Here is a 19728-nt window from a genome sequence, read left to right on the forward strand (position 1 = left end):
TATATAATTGGTAGATTTTTTTTTTCTTTCTTATAAAGAAAGAAAATTACAACAAGGACAACGGTGGAATTGAGTAACAGGTACAATGGGTATTATGGAGATCATCAGGTTGGACAGCAAAGCAGCCTGTATTCCATCAGAGCATTAAACTTTTGGGGATGGAACTAAGTGACCCATCTCATTTAAGGCTCTGAGAGGCAAGAAAAAAAAAAGAACCAAAAAAAAAAAAAAAAACTCTGATCACTTTGCTTCGTTTGCACTCTAGGCATGTCCCCTCGGAATCCTTAATTTTTGGTCCCTTCGTGTTTTTTTACAACTCTTACTCTCTTTGATTTCTCAGTAAATTCTCATATGGCCCCTTAGGGACATCCCAAGCATAACCGGAGATACTACGAGACAAAAGATAATATGAAATTAATGTAATTGGCCAGACAGATCAGGGATGTCGGTTCGATAGTTATAGGCCTAAATATATTTCTCATATCCAATCATATATGTTCCCAGAAAATGGTGCAAAACATGATTATTCCCAGGAATGCTGAACTTTTATTTTTAATTTATTTATTTATGGGATGACACAAGCAAGGGGGACCATATGTTTAATACTTTGGATGGTCATCAAAGAAAATTCGAAAGGATGTAATTTCAATCACGCAGGTTTTGATGTAATACATTTTAGTCTTGTAATTGTTTAGTCAAATAATCCGAGAAACCAAGAAATTTCTAGTTGTGGATTCATTCCCTAGTCCTATAAAGAAGAGTCCATTTCTTACATTTAATAATCATTGTCATTTTATAATAATACTACAATATACCCTTCTTCTTTAACATTACATTCTTCTTTCATGGATAATAACATTACATTCGTATCTCCTTGTCCTTTTATATGTTCTTCAACTTCGTTAATTTGACTGATCTGTTCAAAGAAAGCAAATTTGGATGATTTAGCATTCAGAGAACGATATTAATTTGAAAATCGCTCGTGAAGAAAGCTGGAAGGGGGTAAAAACATGGACTAAAGTCTTCGAAAGAAGCCAGGCTTCAATAAAAACAATCATTTTCATGGGCTTTGATTGATTTAGATGACTTTGTAAGAGTGGAATCAATCTCAATATTATCATATCACGTATTTAAATTCTAATCTAATCCGCTTTGAATCCAACTCAAAGAATCTAGATGGCCTGGAGTAGTATGCCTAGTTTAACTTGAAGTAGATTAGTTTTTATCGGAAAGTGCCCGCCAACATGACGTTCGTTTTAATCTCTTTTGCCCCTATTAGCAGTAAAAGTTGAGAGCATCCCTATCAGAGAACAAAAGAACACTTAAGTCAACTTAGCTTTGGGTTCCTTGCAAGATTCTCAGTCCTCTTCTGCCAAAGGGAGAAGAGGGTGATAAGTCGTAATTATGTTCTCTCGAGTAAACAACAATGCAAATCATTTAAGAACTGGGGAAAGAGAAAACATACCAAAATGAGGAAGCAATGCAGAGGAGAAAGCAACCAGTTGGAACAGCAATGACTGACTGATGTTAAGCCCATTTTCTCAAATTCCCAGGTCAGGAGACAAAAAGGTAAATTTCGGAGAGTTTAATTGGCATTCAACATAATGAAATAAAGTGCAGAGACTACTGGCACAAAGTCCTGTGTCTCCAGGCCTGGCCTCCACCAGAAAAGCCAGGCATTCGTGCACCTACCTATTAGTACTAGACATTTCTCAAAATGAATGACAGAACGGATAGGCCAACAATGGATGCTTTCTTCTAGCAAAAATATGAATTTCACAAACCATGTAGCAACTTGAGAAAAGCAATCAAAGATTAACATAAGATTTGATGTTTTCTACTCAAAAGAATTAACATTGAAAAACAATTTGAGAAAATAACACAAATAGATTCTCAAATTTGTAATAATGGAGATTTCCAGACAACAAATTACATTTCCATCAACATATCGGACTAAAGCAAAATCAAACAAAGTTCATATAGTGAATACATCTCAACACCGGCACTACAGTTTTGCCATTTCAAAAGCAAATGTCTTACATGGCTGTAAAAGCCTTCTTCCCACCTCCAGAAGACCCAGCTGGAATGACCTTTAAGACATTGAACCTCACTGTCTTTGACAAAGGCCTGTGAAAATAATTGATAAATTAATAAAGTTGTTAGTAACAATCTCCAAGCCATTCCTCTTTCTCCCCAGCCATCCCGTTTTCATTTTTTTCTTTGGGTGGGTTGGACGGTCTGTTGTCCGTGGTGCTGGTGCCAGTGGACAGGTCAGGCACAGTTGAGACAATAAATATGTAAAAAGGTAACATGGAATTAAAGTATGAACCTGCATTGCCCGATTATAACATGATCTCCTTCTTTAACACGAAAGCAGGGGGAAATATGAGCTGGGATGTTAGAGTGCCTCTTTTCATATCTGAAAAAATTTTGATACCAGATAAAAATAACATACATGAGAGTTTTTCGTAAGTGTGCATCACATTCTTTTGCAAATAATATATGAAATCTCTTGCCTTTGGTATTTCTTGATGTAGTGAAGGTAGTTCCTTCGAACAACAATGGTCCTCATCATTTTCGCACTATGGCAAGTGCCAGCAAGGATACGGCCTCTGATAGAAACAGTGCCAGTAAATGGGCATTTCTTATCAATAAACGTTCCTGGGCAAAGGTGAAACCTCCAACATAAGTGTCAACAAATCCATGTGTAGAACGGGTGGTTATGTGGTACATTAAATAGAGAGAATGAAATAGTACTAATATGAAAATGTATCTAAGTAAGGGCAAAATTTAAACATCCATAAAAAATGTGAATGCAAAATATGATGTGACAATATATGTAATTAGAGCAAGGCTTGATTTCCTGACAAAGATATCCACAGATTAAACCACAAGATAGCTCATCAGAGAACCATGTTAAACCAAGGCGTGGTTCCCACATTGTATCCTAATGCTAGCTGATCTACAAAATCACACTTGCTAAAGGAAAGCCGAGAACAAAAACACACCAACAAATAGCTGTATTTGATTAAATTATTTACAATCATCTAACATGAAAGATTGAATCTAGTTATTATCATAAAAAATCCCCCTTGCCAAAAAACAGCTTCCAGTCTGAAAGCACAGTAAAATGCTAAAGAATGTAGTTCTCAAATCTCCAAAACCAACAACCTGGTAAGACATTTCCGTTTAATCATCAATGACCTAGCAGAGAACAGTTAGTTCCCATATTCACTGATAAACATAAGGGAGCATTGAAAGGCTAACAATTATATCCAAATACAAAATGAAATAAAATTACAGAAACATTTAATCCTAATTTAAAAGCGAGAAATCTTAAAAAGGAGGACAAGTAGCAAAGAGCAAAGCAAACCTTCAATTGCCTCTCTGGGTGTCTTAAAGCCCAATCCAATGCTTTTCCAAAAGCGATTCCCGCCCTTTCCAGGCCTCTTTCCTTTTCCAGTTTTCTTAGAGCTGAGGGTAAAATATTATAAATTTATTAGAATTATTACATAATGATAATTTGCAAGAACTGACAAACAACAAAAGAAGTTAGTTTACCTTAGAAACACCTTCGGCTGCTTCAAAAATGCCTTCTCCGTCTAATATGCAAAGTACAAGAAAAAAAAGATCAGATCAGATCATGAAAGCATTCCAAATGCTTATTTATTTCTAACAGTGTAGAGGGAAAGAGAGAGATCTGAACCTGTTCCGCCATGGCTGAGGAGAGAGGTTTACGCTTTACACAGCAAAACCCTAATGGCAGGCGCAAGGCACGTTAAAATAAAGGGCTTTTGTTAACCACCCTTTATAAGTAAATGGCTTACGGGCTACTATTGGACCCGACTTACATAGGGCCGTCTTCGGTTGATTTACCAGCTTCGGCCCAATTGTGTATATAGAATACCTGAGGCCCAAATATAAGCCCAAACTCTAATAAGTCCAAAGGCAAAAGACATCTTGAGATTCTCTCCATTTTTCACTTCACAACGCAACACAGCTACCAAAAACAGTAGTGAAGTACGATAGTGAAAGACAACTCCCAGATACTCTCCGTTTCCCTGTCTCCGACCTTGCGAGAGCCGAGCGACCACCCTCAAAGCCCTCCGAGAATGCTGCGGCGAGCATCGGGGCTATTGGCCTGGCCCATTTTAGCAGCAATGGCGCGACCCTTCTCCACTGATCTGCCAGCGACTCAGACTGCGTATGCCACGTCCCTGGAGGCATGGAAGAAAGTGATCCCCAACATGGACCCTCCTAAGACTCCTCTGTCTTTCATGATGCCTTGTCCCCCCACTGCCTCCTCCATTCCTTCCAAACTCACTGTCAATTTCGTTCTTCCTTATAATTCTGAGTTGGCCACCTACGAGGTAACACTTGGGTATTTTTTTCTTTTTTGTCGTTTTGATTTCTAGTTGGGACAATTTTAATTTGTTGCCAATGCTGTTATCTGGGATTAGTAATGTTGGAAATAAACGTCTTTTACTAAATTTTTTGGTGTTCGATATTTTTGCTTGTCCGTGCCAATTCTACTATTCCTTTTAGAGCAAGGAGTTAAAGGTGATATCATGCTTATTTGATTGTGACTTCATTTGTAATGGTATTTAGAAGTGCAGTGACATTGATGACTAGAGTCCTCAAACCCTTGGGAAGACAAAAGGAGAAGGGGTTTTGTTTTGATGACCTTTTGCTTTGTAGTTTGCCAATTACATTTCTATCCTTTCTTGTTAAGATCTTTCTCAGCAGCCCCTCATATATCAAGTGCATTTGTGTTTGGAAAGTTGGATTTGCTTTTAGTTAGATAGTGGTAAGTTATTCAGGGACACAGTCAACATTAACAAACAATTTCAGTTTTATGTACGGTGTTATTATGATAAAGTCTATTCGTCCATGTTTTAGTTCCTTAATATTCCTTATTATGTTAAGATTTTTTCTTTTTAATTTAATTTTGAAAAGCATTTACCTTGTTCTGATATTTGGCCATTGAATGGAAACCTCTCATAAGTTGCAAAAATATGGTTGGTTGAGACTAGTTAACAGAAAAGGAAATGGACAAACTAATTAATTTCAGCCTTATGTTTTGAGGTGTACAATTAAAAAAAGATTGCAAATTAACTACCATACTAACCATGAATTTATTACTTATTTTTGTTCCTTCAAGGATAGTAACAATGCAGATATTTAGCAAGTTTGCATTTCAAACATTTTTCTTCCATTTCCATATTTATTTCTCTGAAAAGGTTCCAACACCAAAGGCCATTAAGGGAATCTCTTTTTTATTTTCAAAAAGTAAATCTGATCATATCTAGCTCCTCTATTTCACCTGGATGACCCACGGGAAGTTTACTGTCTGTTTAGGCGTTTATATATGTATCCCACCTCTTCATGCATATGGTATCCAAATATTTTTAATTTCTCTCTCCTCCCACCCTAAACTATTTGCTGAAGAATAAATTAGGTGAGTAGGTGACTAGTTTTAATTGCTGTTTTACTAAGTTTGAGCAATGGTGAATATAATGATGTAACGAGACGGTAGTGTACTTTCCCTGCCCTACAGGACCATTTGAGATATAACTAAATGGAAATAATGAGAGAGAGAGAGAGGTATGTGTTATTTATGTTTTACTCTTTTTTGTTTGTGGTGTGGGTTGGGCAGGGGGCTTGAGTGGTTGTTCCTTGAATGTTAAGCCTATTTAAATTGAAATAGGAATGCAACTTTTCATGGTGTCTAAGTGTTGCCATAAGCATGGTCTAATACTTGAGCAAGAAAAAAAGGTGAAGTGGATGAAGGAAATATATAATACTAATGGCCAAAATCCTAGACTGTATCTGGTGAATTAGTTTGATTCTGGGTCTCTTAACTTCTTTGTTTCCAGGTTGACATGGTTATGGTACCAGCCACAACCAGACACATGGGTGTTCTTCCAGGACATGTAGCAACAATTGCAGGATTGAAACCTGGAGTCTTATCAGTGCATGAAGGAAGTGAAGTTACGAAGAATTTCATCAGCAGTGGATTTGTTTTTATCCATGCCAACTCTTTTGCGGATATAGTTGCTGTTGAGGCCGTGCCACTTGATCAAATTGATGCAATTCTTGTTCAGAAAGGGCTTGCAGAGTTCACCCAGAAACTGAGCTCAGCTGCAACTGACTTGGAGAAAGCTGAAGCCCAAATTGGAATTGATGTGCATAGTGCACTCAACTCGGCTCTCACAGGCTAGTGTTGTTTGTCACAATGTTCCTTGATTAGTCATTTAAACTTTTCTCTTCCTTGAACCTGCCTCATTGACGCGTAGATTTATCTCATGAATCCAGATATTGTTCTGAACTTCTTCTTCTTTTCTTCTATTTCCACGTTGAACGGGGAACCAATATAAAGAATCTTCAATGGAATTGGCCTGGTTTGCAAAAGGGGGAAACTTTTAAGAAATAAAAATTAGTTAAATCACCTTATTTTACGATTCTCCCCTTAATTTTGGGTTGACCACTCCCTCCCATTTTTGCTAATACAAGGCTGCAAAGTGTGGCTTTAAAATCACATTATTGAAAAGGCAGTTTTGCTCTGGGACAATTTTCTTGATTGCAGAACCTGGAATCACTTTGAACAGAGGCATTGTGCGCTGGGCGCATGCTGTTGGGATTGGAACAAGAGATAAAACTTGGTTAATAAAACAGGATCTCGAGATTTTGATATGACAGATAATCAAATAAACAGGAAGTGAAGCAAAGGGTGCTAGGACCTTGTGTTTGTCGTTCAATTGGGCACGAGATCACTTCATTTTAGCACTGTGCAAAGAAATGCATAGAATTAACATGCAGGTGTAGCAATAAGTAGCATGATTATTTGACATGCGGCCTATTGTGGTCCAGTGATAAAGCAAAGTTTGCTTGAAAGGGAACTTGCCTTGTAAAAGTTTTAAGATTCAGAAATCAGAATCATTGTCACTCCAATAAAGAAAACTGAATAAAAAAAAGGGTATGTTTCAATTCCACTAGATTAGACGATTAGACATATTCCCTCGACTTGCAATGCATTTAATTAATTTTCTTTATCAAATAGGACTAGTATTTGTTTTTGAAGAAAAAAAACTTGGGTGAGAAGGTTTCAAATGTCTTTCAATAAAGATTTAAAGATTAAAGATAGATTAAAAATTTTTTTAAAGATGAATACCCATTTTTTAATTTTATTCTTCTGATTTTTTTTTTCTGTTTTGTAAAATTTCCAAGCTCACGTAACTCTGGACTTTACTCGATCACATAAAGCTTTATTTATTTCGTAAAAAATGACTTTCAAAAAATAATTTTTAGAAAATATTTACATTTTTTGAATTGAAAAATATTTTTTATTATTTGGATGAGTTAATGAAAAAGATTTTTCATTATTTAGTTATTTTCTAAAAAATATGTTTTTTTATCAAATAATATTAATATAATTATTAAAATATTAAAAATATGTATTATTAAAATATATTGAAATTATTTTATATTAAATTTATTAATATTAAAAAATAATTATATTTTAATAATAAAAATAAAAATAAAAACATTATGTTAATATAAAAAATACTTAAAATAAATTTGTTTATTATTCTTTATATTATTTATTAATATATTATATTAATAGTATATTTTTATTAATAATATATTATTTATTTATATAATATTATTTAGAAGTAAAATTATAATTAAAAGTATTAATAAATAGTTCTACTTCTACATTTTTTTTAAATATATCTTTTCTTTTTAAATTCATAAAATAATTTTTTAAAAAATAATATCATTTTTTATTAATCAATAAATTATTTTTCATTGATCAATTAATCTAATATATATTATATTACAATATACAAAATTACCAGATAATATGTGATGATATAGATGCCTATATGGATAGTCTTTTTTTATGACACAAAGGATAATATTTGTATTGTATTATTTATTAAGTAACCTTATTTAATAAATTATTTAGATTTAATATGTTTGGATAATTATGTAAATTTAATATGTTTTGATAATTATTTAAATTCAAATCAAAAATTATAAAATATTATAAATTTTATATAAATTTTAAATTCAAATATATTAAATTATAAATTATCCTTTTTTTAATTTAATCATAATTCCAAATATATATAGGCTTAATAAACTTTTATTTACTTTCAAATAATTTTATTTAATAAATTATATAAATTAAATATTTTTGGGTAACTATTTAAATTTAAATAAAATTTTATCAAAAATTGAAAAATTTACATAAATTTTGAATTTAAATATTTTAAATCATAATTTATCTTTTCTTTTCAAATTTAATCATAGCTTTACATATATATATATATTATGTGTATGTGTAAGTTTAATAAATTTTTATTTGTTGAAATCAAAATCTTATAATAAAAATAAAAAGCTCATAAAATGAGAGTGTCACCCGCTAGCCAATGTTAATTTATTCATTATTACTAGAATTAGAAATTGAAGAAATTTTTTTTTTATTTGACAATTATGGTTTATGAATTTTGACATAAATGCGTAAAAATTAAAAAGAATAATAACCATATCATACTCATGAATAAGAAATTCATTTTATGCCTTTATTTTTCTTTTATTTCTTTTACTATTATTATTTTTAGTCTTAAAAATATGTTTGTGATGGTGTTAAATTGTTTTTTCTTTGTTTTTGTAATATTGATTTTTTTTTTTAGATTTCAATAATAAAAGAAAAATAAGCATACATTTAGATTGTTTTCAACTAAGTAATAGGTATAGTTCATTATTTGTTTCCTATTTTATTTTTTTTTCCTTTATTTGTTTGTTTCTTCCAACCTTTTATTTGGTTTTATTCACATTATATGACATATACCTTTAGATTTGATTTATTCTAAAAAAAGCTTATTCATATGTATATATATATATATATAGTTATATTAGATATTTACTGTACATAAGTATAAGAGATTTAAGTTATATATATGTTCTCAATTTATATATTTAGTCAATCAAAATATATAAAAATATTAAAAAATTTACATAAATTTTAAATTTAAATATATTAAATTATAAATTATCTTTCTTTTTTAATTTAATAATAATTTCAAATATATATAGGCTTAATAAACTTTTATTTGTTGTCAAATAATTTTATTTAATAAATAATATAAATTTAATATTTTTTGGTAACTGTTTAAATTCAAATCAAATTCTATCAAAAATTATAAATTTTACATAAATTTTGGATTTAAATATATTAAATCATAAATTTTCTTTTTTTTTTTAATTTAATCATGACTCTATATATATGTGTGTGCGAGAAAGAGCTTAATAAATTTTTATTTGGTGAAATCAAAATCTCAAAATAAAAATAAAAAACTCATAAACTGAATATGTCACCTTTTAATTAATGTTATTTTATTTGTTATTATTATAATTAAAAATTAAAAATATAAAATTTTTTTATTTGATGATTATGATTTATAAGTTTTGACAAAATAGACAAAAGCTATAAAGAATAGTAACCTCATCATATTCATAAATAAGTAAATTCATTTTATGCTTTTATTATTTTATTATTTTTATATTTTAGTTTTAAAAATAAGTTTGTAACGGTGTTGATTTTTTTATAATATTATTATTTTTTTGTTTTTAGATTTCAATAATGAAAAGAAAATGATAGCATATTTGGTTGGGTTTCAATTAGATAATAAGTATAGTTCATTACATTTTTTTATATTATATATATATATATATTTAATTATTTTCCTCTATTTGTTTGTTTATTCAAACTTATTAATTGGTTTTATTTGCATTATATGATATATACATCTAGATTTGATTTATTCTAAAATAAATTGGTTCATATATTTATATATATATATATATATTTAGTTAAACTAGATATTTGCTATGCATAAGTACAAAAAATTTAAATTATTTATAATTCTCAATTTGTTTGTCTAATTCATGTTCTAGTAAAAAAACAACTACTTATGTTAAAGTATATATGTAAAAAAATAAGAACTAATAAAAAGCAAATGGTTATGAACAAATTAATAATTATGTTTTGTAGTTCAATCATATATTATTATTATTATTATTATTATTTGATGTTTTATTTTTTGTTTAGCTTTATAAGATTTAATAATTTAAGAATATTTTGGTAATATAAATGTCTTTTATAATTTAATCAAATTATATATTTTTTATATATTCATATCAACATATAAATAATTATTAATTTTGACTTTTTTTTAATAAGCCAAAGTAAAATTTTATTAAAAGTAATGCAATGGTTATAAATATCAAACCATAATTAAGAGTACAATAAAGTATATAAAAGAATATAAACCCTAAGTAAATTGTACTAGCATTATGTGAGGAATCTAAAAACGTAAATAATAATATTTTTTACACTAAAAAATATATAAACTAATAATAAAAATTTTGATTATTTAAAATTAAACTTTACTTTTTTTGATCGAATAAAAAAATGAGTAGCAAAATTTTCATTGTTTAGTAAATGAATTGAAAAAATAATTTTTATGAAAAAAAAATTTATAATTCTTTGAAAATTGACAAAAGCTTTGACTTTGAAAAAATATTACAATATATATAAATTTTTATTTAATTGTATCTTAATATTTATAAATGTATGATTATATATAATAAATTAATAAATATTTATATATTTTTTATTAAAGTAATATAAAAATTTGAGGTTAATAAAATTTTTTTAATTATTAAAAATAATAAAAAAATCTCATGCATGGCACGGATTAAAAAACTAAGTTTTTATTAAATGAACATCGCCAAATACAAAAAGCCATTTTCCGCCGGATAGCCTAAAACTCGCCACTCATTTTAAATCGCTTTGACACCGTCGTGCTCCAACGTGGGAGGAACAATCATGTGGATGTGGTCGCGAGCCCTCAATAATTGAGTCCCTACTGCGACTGCTACATCGTGGCACGAGATTAGCCGTTGAGCTCAGTGACTTGGGAAATCCTGAAAGCTCCAAGAACTTAGAATCTTTTTTCACATAGCTGCCACGTAGCTGTGCTGGGGATCCCATCCCGGCGCACGTGTCCATGGCAATGAAAAGGTGGTGGTTGGGAGGTGCTGCCCGGGAATACGGGCAGCATCTCTAGAACCGGGAGACAAAGACCTTGGAAAAGGGCCAGCGGGATCATGCGTCAGGTGGACCCCAGTCTTCGATTGTTTTGTTGGGTTGGTGGGGCCTACGTCAACTCAGCTCCAAGTCCGGGTTTATTGGGTGTTATGTTTTTCAAACTGTGGGCCCTACTCCTAGTTGGGGGAAAAAGCATAAAAAAAAAACCCCAAACAAGTGGACCTCTGATCCTCCACGTAAGTCATGAAGCGCCCACAAATTTTTCCATATTATAAAAAAGGGAAAAGAAAGAAAAAACAAATTACGAGTTGTCTTTGCTGTTCCTGTCCCATTCTCCTCCCTAATTATTAAAGAACCTCAATGATTTATATAATTCCATCAGACCATCACACCTGTCATTTCCCACTAACTTACAAAATTATTATCGTAAATTATTCTTTTTTTTTTTTTACATGCTACGGAAATCCTTTTTTTTTTTTGGTTAAAATATTTAAAATTTTATGAATTATTTTAATTTTTTAAATAATTTTTTATATTTATTATATCTATATAAAATTTTATTTTAAACAAAATTTATTTTAAATTATATAAATTTAAAATTAATAACGTAATTAGATATAAATAAGAAATTAAATATTTATTTATGTGTAAATTAAAAGTTAATCATTTATTTAGGTGTAATAATAATATAAAGATTTATTTAAGTAAAGTGATAAAATTCATAAATTTTTTTAACATTTTAATTACTTTTTTAGACAAAGTGGAAAATAAATTATATTTCTGATTTCTTTTTGTTGAAAAAATTTAGTTATGACTCACTTATTGTATTTGTTGTTGTTAGTTACAAAGTTTTTAATTTGTTAAAATCACAATTCTTCTAATTTATTATATACTAAACGTTTTATTTTTTTAATTTTATTAGTAATATATTTAGTTACAATCTTATAACAATTGCTTTGATGATATTTTAAACATACAATAAATGTAATACTCGCATGGACGCATTGTTAACGTAATTTGGAAATGATGATCTATCAATAAATGCATAGCATTGCTATATTTGATGTGTTGAAATTTTTGTTTAAATAACAAGTTTAACCAATGTAAAACTACTTTGTTGTATTTTAATTTTTTTATAAAAAATCATGATTTAAAGATAGAGAGAATAATTATAAATATTGATATTTGAATTTTATATTTATTATATATTATTTTTTTAAAAAAATTGTATGAATTACTCGAATTAAGATTTAAATTTATTATATCTTAACATTATTCTTATAAAAAAATATAGTTATTTTTTAATATAAAAATGTAAGTGACAATAATAAAAGGTATTTGAATGAAAGTATTTAATATTTTAGGTTACAACTAAAAAATTAATATATAAAAATTCACACTCAATCAAATTAATTTACGAACAACCCTCAAATTAAAAAGTTTTTAAAAAGATACAGAGATTTTGATTTTAAACCAAGGCCTCCTTTCCTTCCTCTCATGGTTTTATACCCATCATATGTAAAAAAAAAAAAAAAAAAAAAGTCAATTTACATATAAAATAAACTTTATCAGTATAAATTTTGTGATATAATATATATAGAAAAAAAGGGAAATGAACTTAGCTAGTAATTATGGCCAAGTTTAGTTCATTGAACCATAATAAATAATAGTCCTAATAAGTAAGAAATTAATGAAGAATCTTTTGGTGACTAAAAAATGAAAATAAGGCCAAGTAATTATTCCACTCTAAACTAATAGCAAGTAAAGTGGGATTTACATATAAATTTCTCATTGACAAGTGTCTAAGTGAAGAGAATCCAAAGGAACATCCAAACATCTAAGAGAATAAGAAAATTCATGGATGTAAAAGAAATACCCACCACAAAAGGGGACTGAACTGAAAACAAAGAAAGAAAAAAAAAGAATATAACACTTTATTCTTATTCATATAATTGAAAAAAAAGAAAAGAAAAGAAAGAAACGGTACACTTTAATAAAAAAAAAAAAATAATAACTTTGGGAAAAGTAGGATATAGCGTATCAGGTATCAACCATTGTAAAATACAGCAGCCAATGGATTTGAATTTTGAACCGCCTTTGATTCCGAATATCGCCCATGGATTTACGGGTAGGGCCCGCATCATGAACCACTGGCTTTTCAACATTTCCAATCAAATTCTAACACTTGTCATAACAAATGGGCTTTACTGGTATACAGTAGGTCGTGTAGTACTTGATTGCTCCAAGTCAAAGCTTTCCCTTTTAAAGTCTATAAACTCCAGTGCCTCTTTCCCCCTTCCGGCACCCAACTCTCTTCCTCTGAGCTTCTCCTTCCTCTCCACTTTTACCTCTTCGCACATCGCAAATCAGCAGCGAGGGTCGCCTAAATCAATAGCAGTCATGTCGGCTTATTATTATTCTGGGTGCCCAGATTACTACGAGGCCCGCTATCTGGATGCCTGCTCTCTTTGTCGCAAATCGCTTCATAATTCCGATATTTTCATGTACAGGTCAGTTTGTTTATTTACAAATATTTTGTGCATTTAATTTTGAATATTGTTTGATTGGTTAGCATTGATTTAGAAATGGAAGATGGAAATTCTGAGTGTTTCTGATTGGGAATTTTGCAGAGGGAATACACCGTTTTGCAGCACAGAGTGTAGGCAAGAACAAATGGAGATTGATGAGAAGAAATGGAAATCTGGTAGATCTCTTAGAAATTCAGATGCCAAAAGCTCTGCTCCAAACAAAACTGTACGGACGAGCGCAGTTGCCGTCGCCTGATCACATCTTGCTTTTCTAGCGGAGTGATATATCAAATTTGAAAACAATAAAAAAAAAAAAAGGAAAAACAAGAGAGAGAAAAGGGTTTGATGATTGAGACGTGGATGTTTATAAGGAGGGAACATCGGATTGTGCAGTTTTCATTAATGAAAAATGTAATCCTGAAATTTTGAGGCAATGAAGTTTCAAAGAAAGTTCTGTTTGTGTGTCTGTCTGTTTTCTAAGCAAAGCCAGAAAATTATTAAAAAAAGGAAATAAAGAAAAATAGAAGAAAAAAACCTTCTTTGCTAAACGTGGTGAATCTAAACATCCATGAACGGTATAATCAGTCTCAAGCTGTCGCTTTTTTTTTTTTTTTAAATTTTGTTTTCAATTTCCCCTAAATTTGTAGTCCAGGGGCTAGGGGGTTAGAACTTGAGAGCACTTTATTTGTCCTCATCAAATCCACTATAACTAGCCTTTTGTCTGGCCCATTTTAGAATATGATTAAAGCTCACAAACGCAGGGCCCAAGTGCTTCATAATTGGCCCACTAGCATCAAATAAGAGTTTTGGAGATCATAGGAAAATAAACCCAAGATAATTGAATTCGCCAACGGATCTTTCCCCAGCGGCCACCGTTGCCCCTAATGCACCGCTGCCTTCCCTGAATCACCCGACTACTATATTAGCCGCTCTATCCCCGGACAACGCATCGTTGAAGATAAACAAGGCTTTGCATGTCTGCTAAAGTGCGCATTACTTTCCAGGTGCATCACTCCCCTCTCTATCTCTCTTATTTACCAAAACGACGAGCTTCTTCTCACTCATCACGAATCGTAATTTCATTTAATCTTATTCATTTTTACAAAACCCCAATTCCCCAAACTCGACATTCCTCTTATTCTTCTTCAACTTCAACAGGCTTTGATTGCTTGAATCAGTTTTCCCCATTTTGTAACTCTAATAAAGCAGCTCTCTCTCTTATTTACCGAAACGACGAGCTTCTTCTCACTCATCACGAACCCTAATTTCATTCAATCTTATTCATTTTTACAAAACCCCAATTCCCCAAACTCGACATTCCTCTTATTCTTCTTCAACTTCAACAGACTTTCATTGCTTGAATCAGTTTTCCCCATTTTGTAACTCTAATAAAGCAGCTGCCACTGATTATTTAAACTTTAGTAATTTCCCGCTGTAGAATCACTGTAGGCCTAACAAAGATGGTCAAGTTGCGGCATGAATATCTATCGAGGGGTTTTCTGACAAATTTGCCCATGTTGCATACTAAGAATCATGAACGTTTTAGGAACCAGAGAGACCGCTTTCGCATTCTTTAAATTTGCCTTTAGGGATGATTCTGAGAGTAGTATTAGATCTTCTTGCACGGTTGCCCATATTTTAGCGGCTCAGAACCTCAAGTTTCTTGCTCAAGATGTGGTTTCCTGGGTGATTAGAAGCATTGGGGAGAGTAGGAGTGAGGATTTGGTGGAGCTAATGTGGGGAGGTCATCAGAAATATGAGTCGGATTTCTCGGTTCTTGATATGCTTGTGTGGGCTTTTTGATTGTTGAGATGGGTTCACGGGCTTTGGACATTTTGACTAGGATGAGGGAGGTGGGCGTGAGGCCATGTTCATCTGCAATGACAATTCTTTTTGAGCTTTTGCTCAGAGTTGGTGATTATGGTAGCTTGTGGAAGCTGTTTAGGGAAATGATTCGTGAAGGACCTCTTCCTTCAAATTATACTTTCAATGCCATGATTCTTGGTTTTGCAGAAAGGGTCATCTTAAGATTGGAGAGAGTTTGCTCAATGTGATGGTGAAGTTTAAATGTAATCCGGATGTTTATGCATATAATATTCTGATTAATGCCAATTGCCTTAGTGGATGAACTTCTAGTGCACTTGCTTGGGTCCATTTGATGATAGAGTGGGGCTGTAAGCCAAGCACTACATTTAATACAATTGTTAATGCCTTGTGTTCTTAGAGAAATGTGGTGGAAACAAGAAAGGTTTTTGACGAGATTCAAGAGATGGGTATTTATCCTAATGTTGCAATTTGTAAAACCTTGATCAATGGGTATGTTAAGGCAAGAGGGTTGTTGGTCGGGCAAACATTTTTTTTGAAGAAATGAGATTGAAGGGTGTAACACCTGATGCTGTAACTTTTAATTTTTTGGTTGCAGGACATTTCAAATATGGATGGGAAGAGGATCGAGATAGGATGTTGAGAGAGTTATCTCTATTGAATTTGCTTCCAGATCATTCATTGTGTGATATTTCAGTTGCAGGGTTATGTTGGGTAGGTTGTTTGGATGAAGCCAAGGAATTTTTAGAGATTATGCTTGAGAAAGGGATGGCACCAAGTGTTGTTGCTTTTAACTCTGTTATTGCAGCTTATAGCAGGGCAGGCTTAGAAGATGATGCCTACAAAGTCTATAAAGTTATGACGAGATTCAGCATGACTCCCTCATCTTCCCCATGTAGTTCTTTGCTCATAGGTTTGTGCAAGAAGGGGAGTTTAAAGGAAGCCAGGGAGTTTTTGTGTAAGATGATGGAGAAGGGTTTTCCCATCAATAGAGTGGCTTTTACTGTGCTTTTGGATAGTTGCTTCAGGAAAGGAGATTTAGCAGGGGCTCAAGGTCTTTGGAATGAAATGCAACATAGGGGCATATCCCCTGATGCTGTTGCATTTTCAGCCGTCATCAATGGACTTTCTAAAGCTGGTCTAATTGAGGATGCATATAATTTGTTTCTTGAAATGTCAAACAAAGGATTAATGCCAAATAATTTTGTATATAACTCCTTGATTGGTGGGTTTTGTAATCATGGGAAGATAAATGAAGCAATGAAATTGGAAAGATAGGCGAGGCAAAAGGGTCTCCTTCGTGATAGTTTTACCTCCAATATCATCATTAATGGATTTTGTTGACTTGGCAGGATGATGTCAGCATTTGATGCATTTATGAATATCCATCGTGCGGGGTTGGACCCAGATATTGTAACTTACAACACTCCGATTGGTTTGTATTTTGAAGCATTTGACATGGTTAAAGAGGATCACTTTATTAATAACATGTATGCTAATGGGTGGGAACCAGACATCACAACCTACAATATACGAATTCATGGTTTCTGTAGTAGTCAAAAGATGGGTAGGGCTGTAATGATGCTGGATGAACTTCTCTCAATAGGTATTGTTCCAAAATGATTATTTCACTAGAAGCAGGCTTAAACAGAAAAGGAGTCCAGAATCTATTAAATTGATTGTGTAAACCAAGTAGGATTTTAGTAATTTCGTGATTACAGGGGTACTCGGTATCTGGCAGTAATTAACTTAAAAGTATGGACAGTTGGAAAGGATGTGAATGGTGGTTGAAATGATTGCAGATTTGCAGTAGTCTAGCAGAGGTACTTGCTGCACTTGGAACAAAATGTGTTGAAATGAAAGCACCAGAAGAAGATAGGAGATATAAAGAAAAGAGTTATGGAAGCTGTAAGGGAAGATATGGTAAAGGAGATATAAAGAAGAGAGGTATGGAAGCTACGAGGGAAGATATGGTGTACCCTACAATAGTTGTTGAATGGAAAGGCAAAAATGAATTTGTTCAACCAGCTTCTTATCCCGAATAATAGCTATTCATGTAAAATTGTTTCATGGCATAAATTACTAGTGGCTGGCTGGCTGCTTACTTATTTCCAACGTTGCATGCCTATTTCTTTAATCTTCCCTGTTAACTACCCATCTAAGTAGCTATTGGTTGAAATGAATGCATGTCGAAGATCAGATTGTCGCATTTGATTGGTAGTGGTGGGAATAAACAAGAAATAATAAAATTTATTGAAACTCAAAATCAATAAATAAAATTTTAATTAGAGATCTCTCCTCAAAGTATTTAAATTCTTTTTCTTTTTTCCTTTTATAAGCTACAGTGTCTTCTTGTGTTAGATACCGTATGTGGAGACCAATAGAAACCCCGATTTATAATTTGATAATATGCACTCTCCTGGGAGCTGGCCTTCTACGGAAAGGTTTCGTATGATAATCATTTGTTTTTTAAAGAAACCACCAGAGACTACACCTGAAAAAGGAGTAGCGGAATGAAAATAAAAAGAGAGAATTGAAGGCACTTTGGCCCTCTGCAACATCATCAGTCTCCTTCTACTTGCACCTTCTACAAGCTCACCTAATCTTGCAAGGTGTGCCATCCGCCTCTTTCATGATTCCTAGACACTGACTTGATTTGATTTCTTTTGTGTTTCAGCTGGTTCAATTTCAGATACCTCAGGACCCTCAATTTGTTTTGCGTCTCAGAACATTTCCCAATATCATATGTGAATTCCTTCGGCTGAAGCTTGGATAATCTGCTTCAATCCCTTGTGCAGATAAGCTAATCCTTTTGCTGCTCCAAGTATTATCTGTAATCTTGTTTTCCAAGGAACAGGGGGGAATGCATGCCCGATAGAAAAGATGATCTTCTAAGCTCTTATTTTGCATAAACTCATATACCAGAAGACGCTGTTTCCCACTTTCTCCTTCCACAGCACAGTATTCTATGAGTTTGATGAGATTGGGGTGCTGAACAACACCAAGAAATTGGAACTTCCGCCACCAATTGCTTATGCCCAATATGGAACACACAGAATCATGAAACAACAGTCATAGCAATAAAAACATTTTATTCTGAGAGTAGGCTTCTAGCTGGTATTTTGTTTGTCACATACTCAGTCTTTGTTGTATTCTCTTCAATAATATTTCAACAAGAGGGACATTGCCAAGAACCAATATACTGAATGTTTTGATGTCCAAGACAATGCTGCAATCCTGCATAATACTCATTTCAACCAGCTGGAGTGAGACGCAGCTGCAACGGTGGGTGGATGCTTGATTGCTAATTCAAGAGAATTGCCCATTTTTTTAAAAGTTAATGCCCTAGACAGGTAAGAGGTTCAACAGCTTTATTGTCCTTTCACTGAATGTCTTAACTTTCAAGGGTCGGCTATTTTAATGACAGCAAAGAGCTCCCCTGGCAATTTCAACACAGAAATTATAGGTATCTCACATAAAAATAAACTCATACCAGTTCCTAAAAACCCCTAAAATCATGAAGCCAAAAAAAAAAAAAAAGAGATATAATTAATAATTATAATTTGGTGTGCTACTAAGTATAAAGGAATGTTGGCTGCTACATTTCTATAACTAGCATCATCGTCATCTTGGCATTGATATTGCATCATTGACGACTAATGGTTGGTTTGCAACTTGGTTTTATCTTAGTGGTTTATTTGTCTGTTTGTTGTAAAAAAAAAAAGTCATTTATAAAATAAATACCTAGTATTAAGGTTAATGTACGAATAAAGGAAAACTATTGTTCATGTGTTGCAAAAATCCATTTCTTCACATAAATTAAAAATGCTGTTTGTATATGTTTCCTTCTTATTGGTTAAAAAAAACATAAATTAAAGAAATATTTGATCAACTTCTTCCTATTATGAAACTGTCAGTAATATTAAATTAGAGATGGTGTCTTGTTAACGGTCACGTTTGTTTCATAAATTTTTAAATCTTATAAAGAAAAGTAATTTTGAGAAAAAATAATATTAAAAAAATGTGATTCTTAAATTTTGTTAAATTAGAGAATATAAAATTTTTGTATTTGATTTAAATAAAGATAAAATTTAATTTCAAAAAAAGAGTTAATTTGAGGAAATTCCAAGAAGTTAATATTGTTAAATTGAGAAAAGGGAGGAATTGTTAACGGTTGGTAAAGTTATTTGCATCAAGTTGTTAGATTTTCTACTAAAAATCAGAGAATTACAAATATAATGATAATAACATATAAAA

At 31.8% G+C, this 19728-nt stretch overlaps 3 protein-coding genes and 1 pseudogene across 3 annotated transcripts; 3 read left to right on the plus strand and 1 right to left on the minus strand.

The window, feature by feature from the left end:
* Window positions 1-1867: 1867 nt before the first annotated feature.
* Window positions 1868-3800, minus strand: LOC111313718 (small ribosomal subunit protein uS17-like). Its single transcript, XM_022914408.2, has 6 exons — window positions 3707-3800; window positions 3562-3602; window positions 3374-3474; window positions 2517-2661; window positions 2330-2419; window positions 1868-2127 (listed from the first exon to the last, which is right to left on the minus strand). The coding sequence occupies exons 1-6, from the start codon at window positions 3716-3718 to the stop codon at window positions 2037-2039; spliced, it is 480 nt and encodes a 159-aa protein (XP_022770143.1). The 5' UTR covers window positions 3719-3800; the 3' UTR covers window positions 1868-2036.
* Window positions 3801-3971: 171 nt separating this feature from the next.
* Window positions 3972-6328, plus strand: LOC111313719 (ATP synthase subunit delta', mitochondrial-like). The gene is made up of 2 exons (XM_022914409.2): window positions 3972-4370; window positions 5877-6328. The coding sequence occupies exons 1-2, from the start codon at window positions 4113-4115 to the stop codon at window positions 6219-6221; spliced, it is 603 nt and encodes a 200-aa protein (XP_022770144.2). The 5' UTR covers window positions 3972-4112; the 3' UTR covers window positions 6222-6328.
* Window positions 6329-13429: 7101 nt separating this feature from the next.
* Window positions 13430-14105, plus strand: LOC111313658 (FCS-Like Zinc finger 3-like). Its single transcript, XM_022914325.2, has 2 exons — window positions 13430-13629; window positions 13750-14105. Exons 1-2 carry the CDS (start codon window positions 13520-13522, stop codon window positions 13901-13903), a joined length of 264 nt encoding a protein of 87 aa, XP_022770060.2. The 5' UTR covers window positions 13430-13519; the 3' UTR covers window positions 13904-14105.
* On the plus strand, window positions 14081-17586 carry LOC111313659 (uncharacterized; annotated as a pseudogene).
* Window positions 17587-19728: the final 2142 nt, after the last annotated feature.

The sequence above is a fragment of the Durio zibethinus genome, chromosome 23, assembly GCF_047325235.1.
Source record: "Durio zibethinus cultivar Kanyao isolate XHJ-2024 chromosome 23, ASM4732523v1, whole genome shotgun sequence".
Taxonomy (NCBI): domain Eukaryota; kingdom Viridiplantae; phylum Streptophyta; class Magnoliopsida; order Malvales; family Malvaceae; genus Durio; species Durio zibethinus.

What these genes read in the sequence shown, in the direction of transcription:
- LOC111313718 (XM_022914408.2), bottom strand. An exon ending in CAGCCGAAGGTGTTTCTAAG is followed by an intron (nt 3,475 to 3,561) that starts GTAAACTAACTT and finishes TTTTACCCTCAG; the next exon opens with CTCTAAGAAAACTGGAAAAG. An exon ending in ACCCAGAGAGGCAATTGAAG is followed by an intron (nt 2,662 to 3,373) that starts GTTTGCTTTGCT and finishes ACCTTTGCCCAG; the next exon opens with GAACGTTTATTGATAAGAAA.
- LOC111313719 (XM_022914409.2), top strand. Translation starts at nt 4,113, where the DNA reads ATGCTGCGGCGAGCATCGGGGCTATTGGCCTGGCCCATTTTAGCAGCA. An exon ending in CTGAGTTGGCCACCTACGAG is followed by an intron (nt 4,371 to 5,876) that starts GTAACACTTGGG and finishes CTTTGTTTCCAG; the next exon opens with GTTGACATGGTTATGGTACC.
- LOC111313658 (XM_022914325.2), top strand. Translation starts at nt 13,520, where the DNA reads ATGTCGGCTTATTATTATTCTGGGTGCCCAGATTACTACGAGGCCCGC. An exon ending in TCCGATATTTTCATGTACAG is followed by an intron (nt 13,630 to 13,749) that starts GTCAGTTTGTTT and finishes GGAATTTTGCAG; the next exon opens with AGGGAATACACCGTTTTGCA.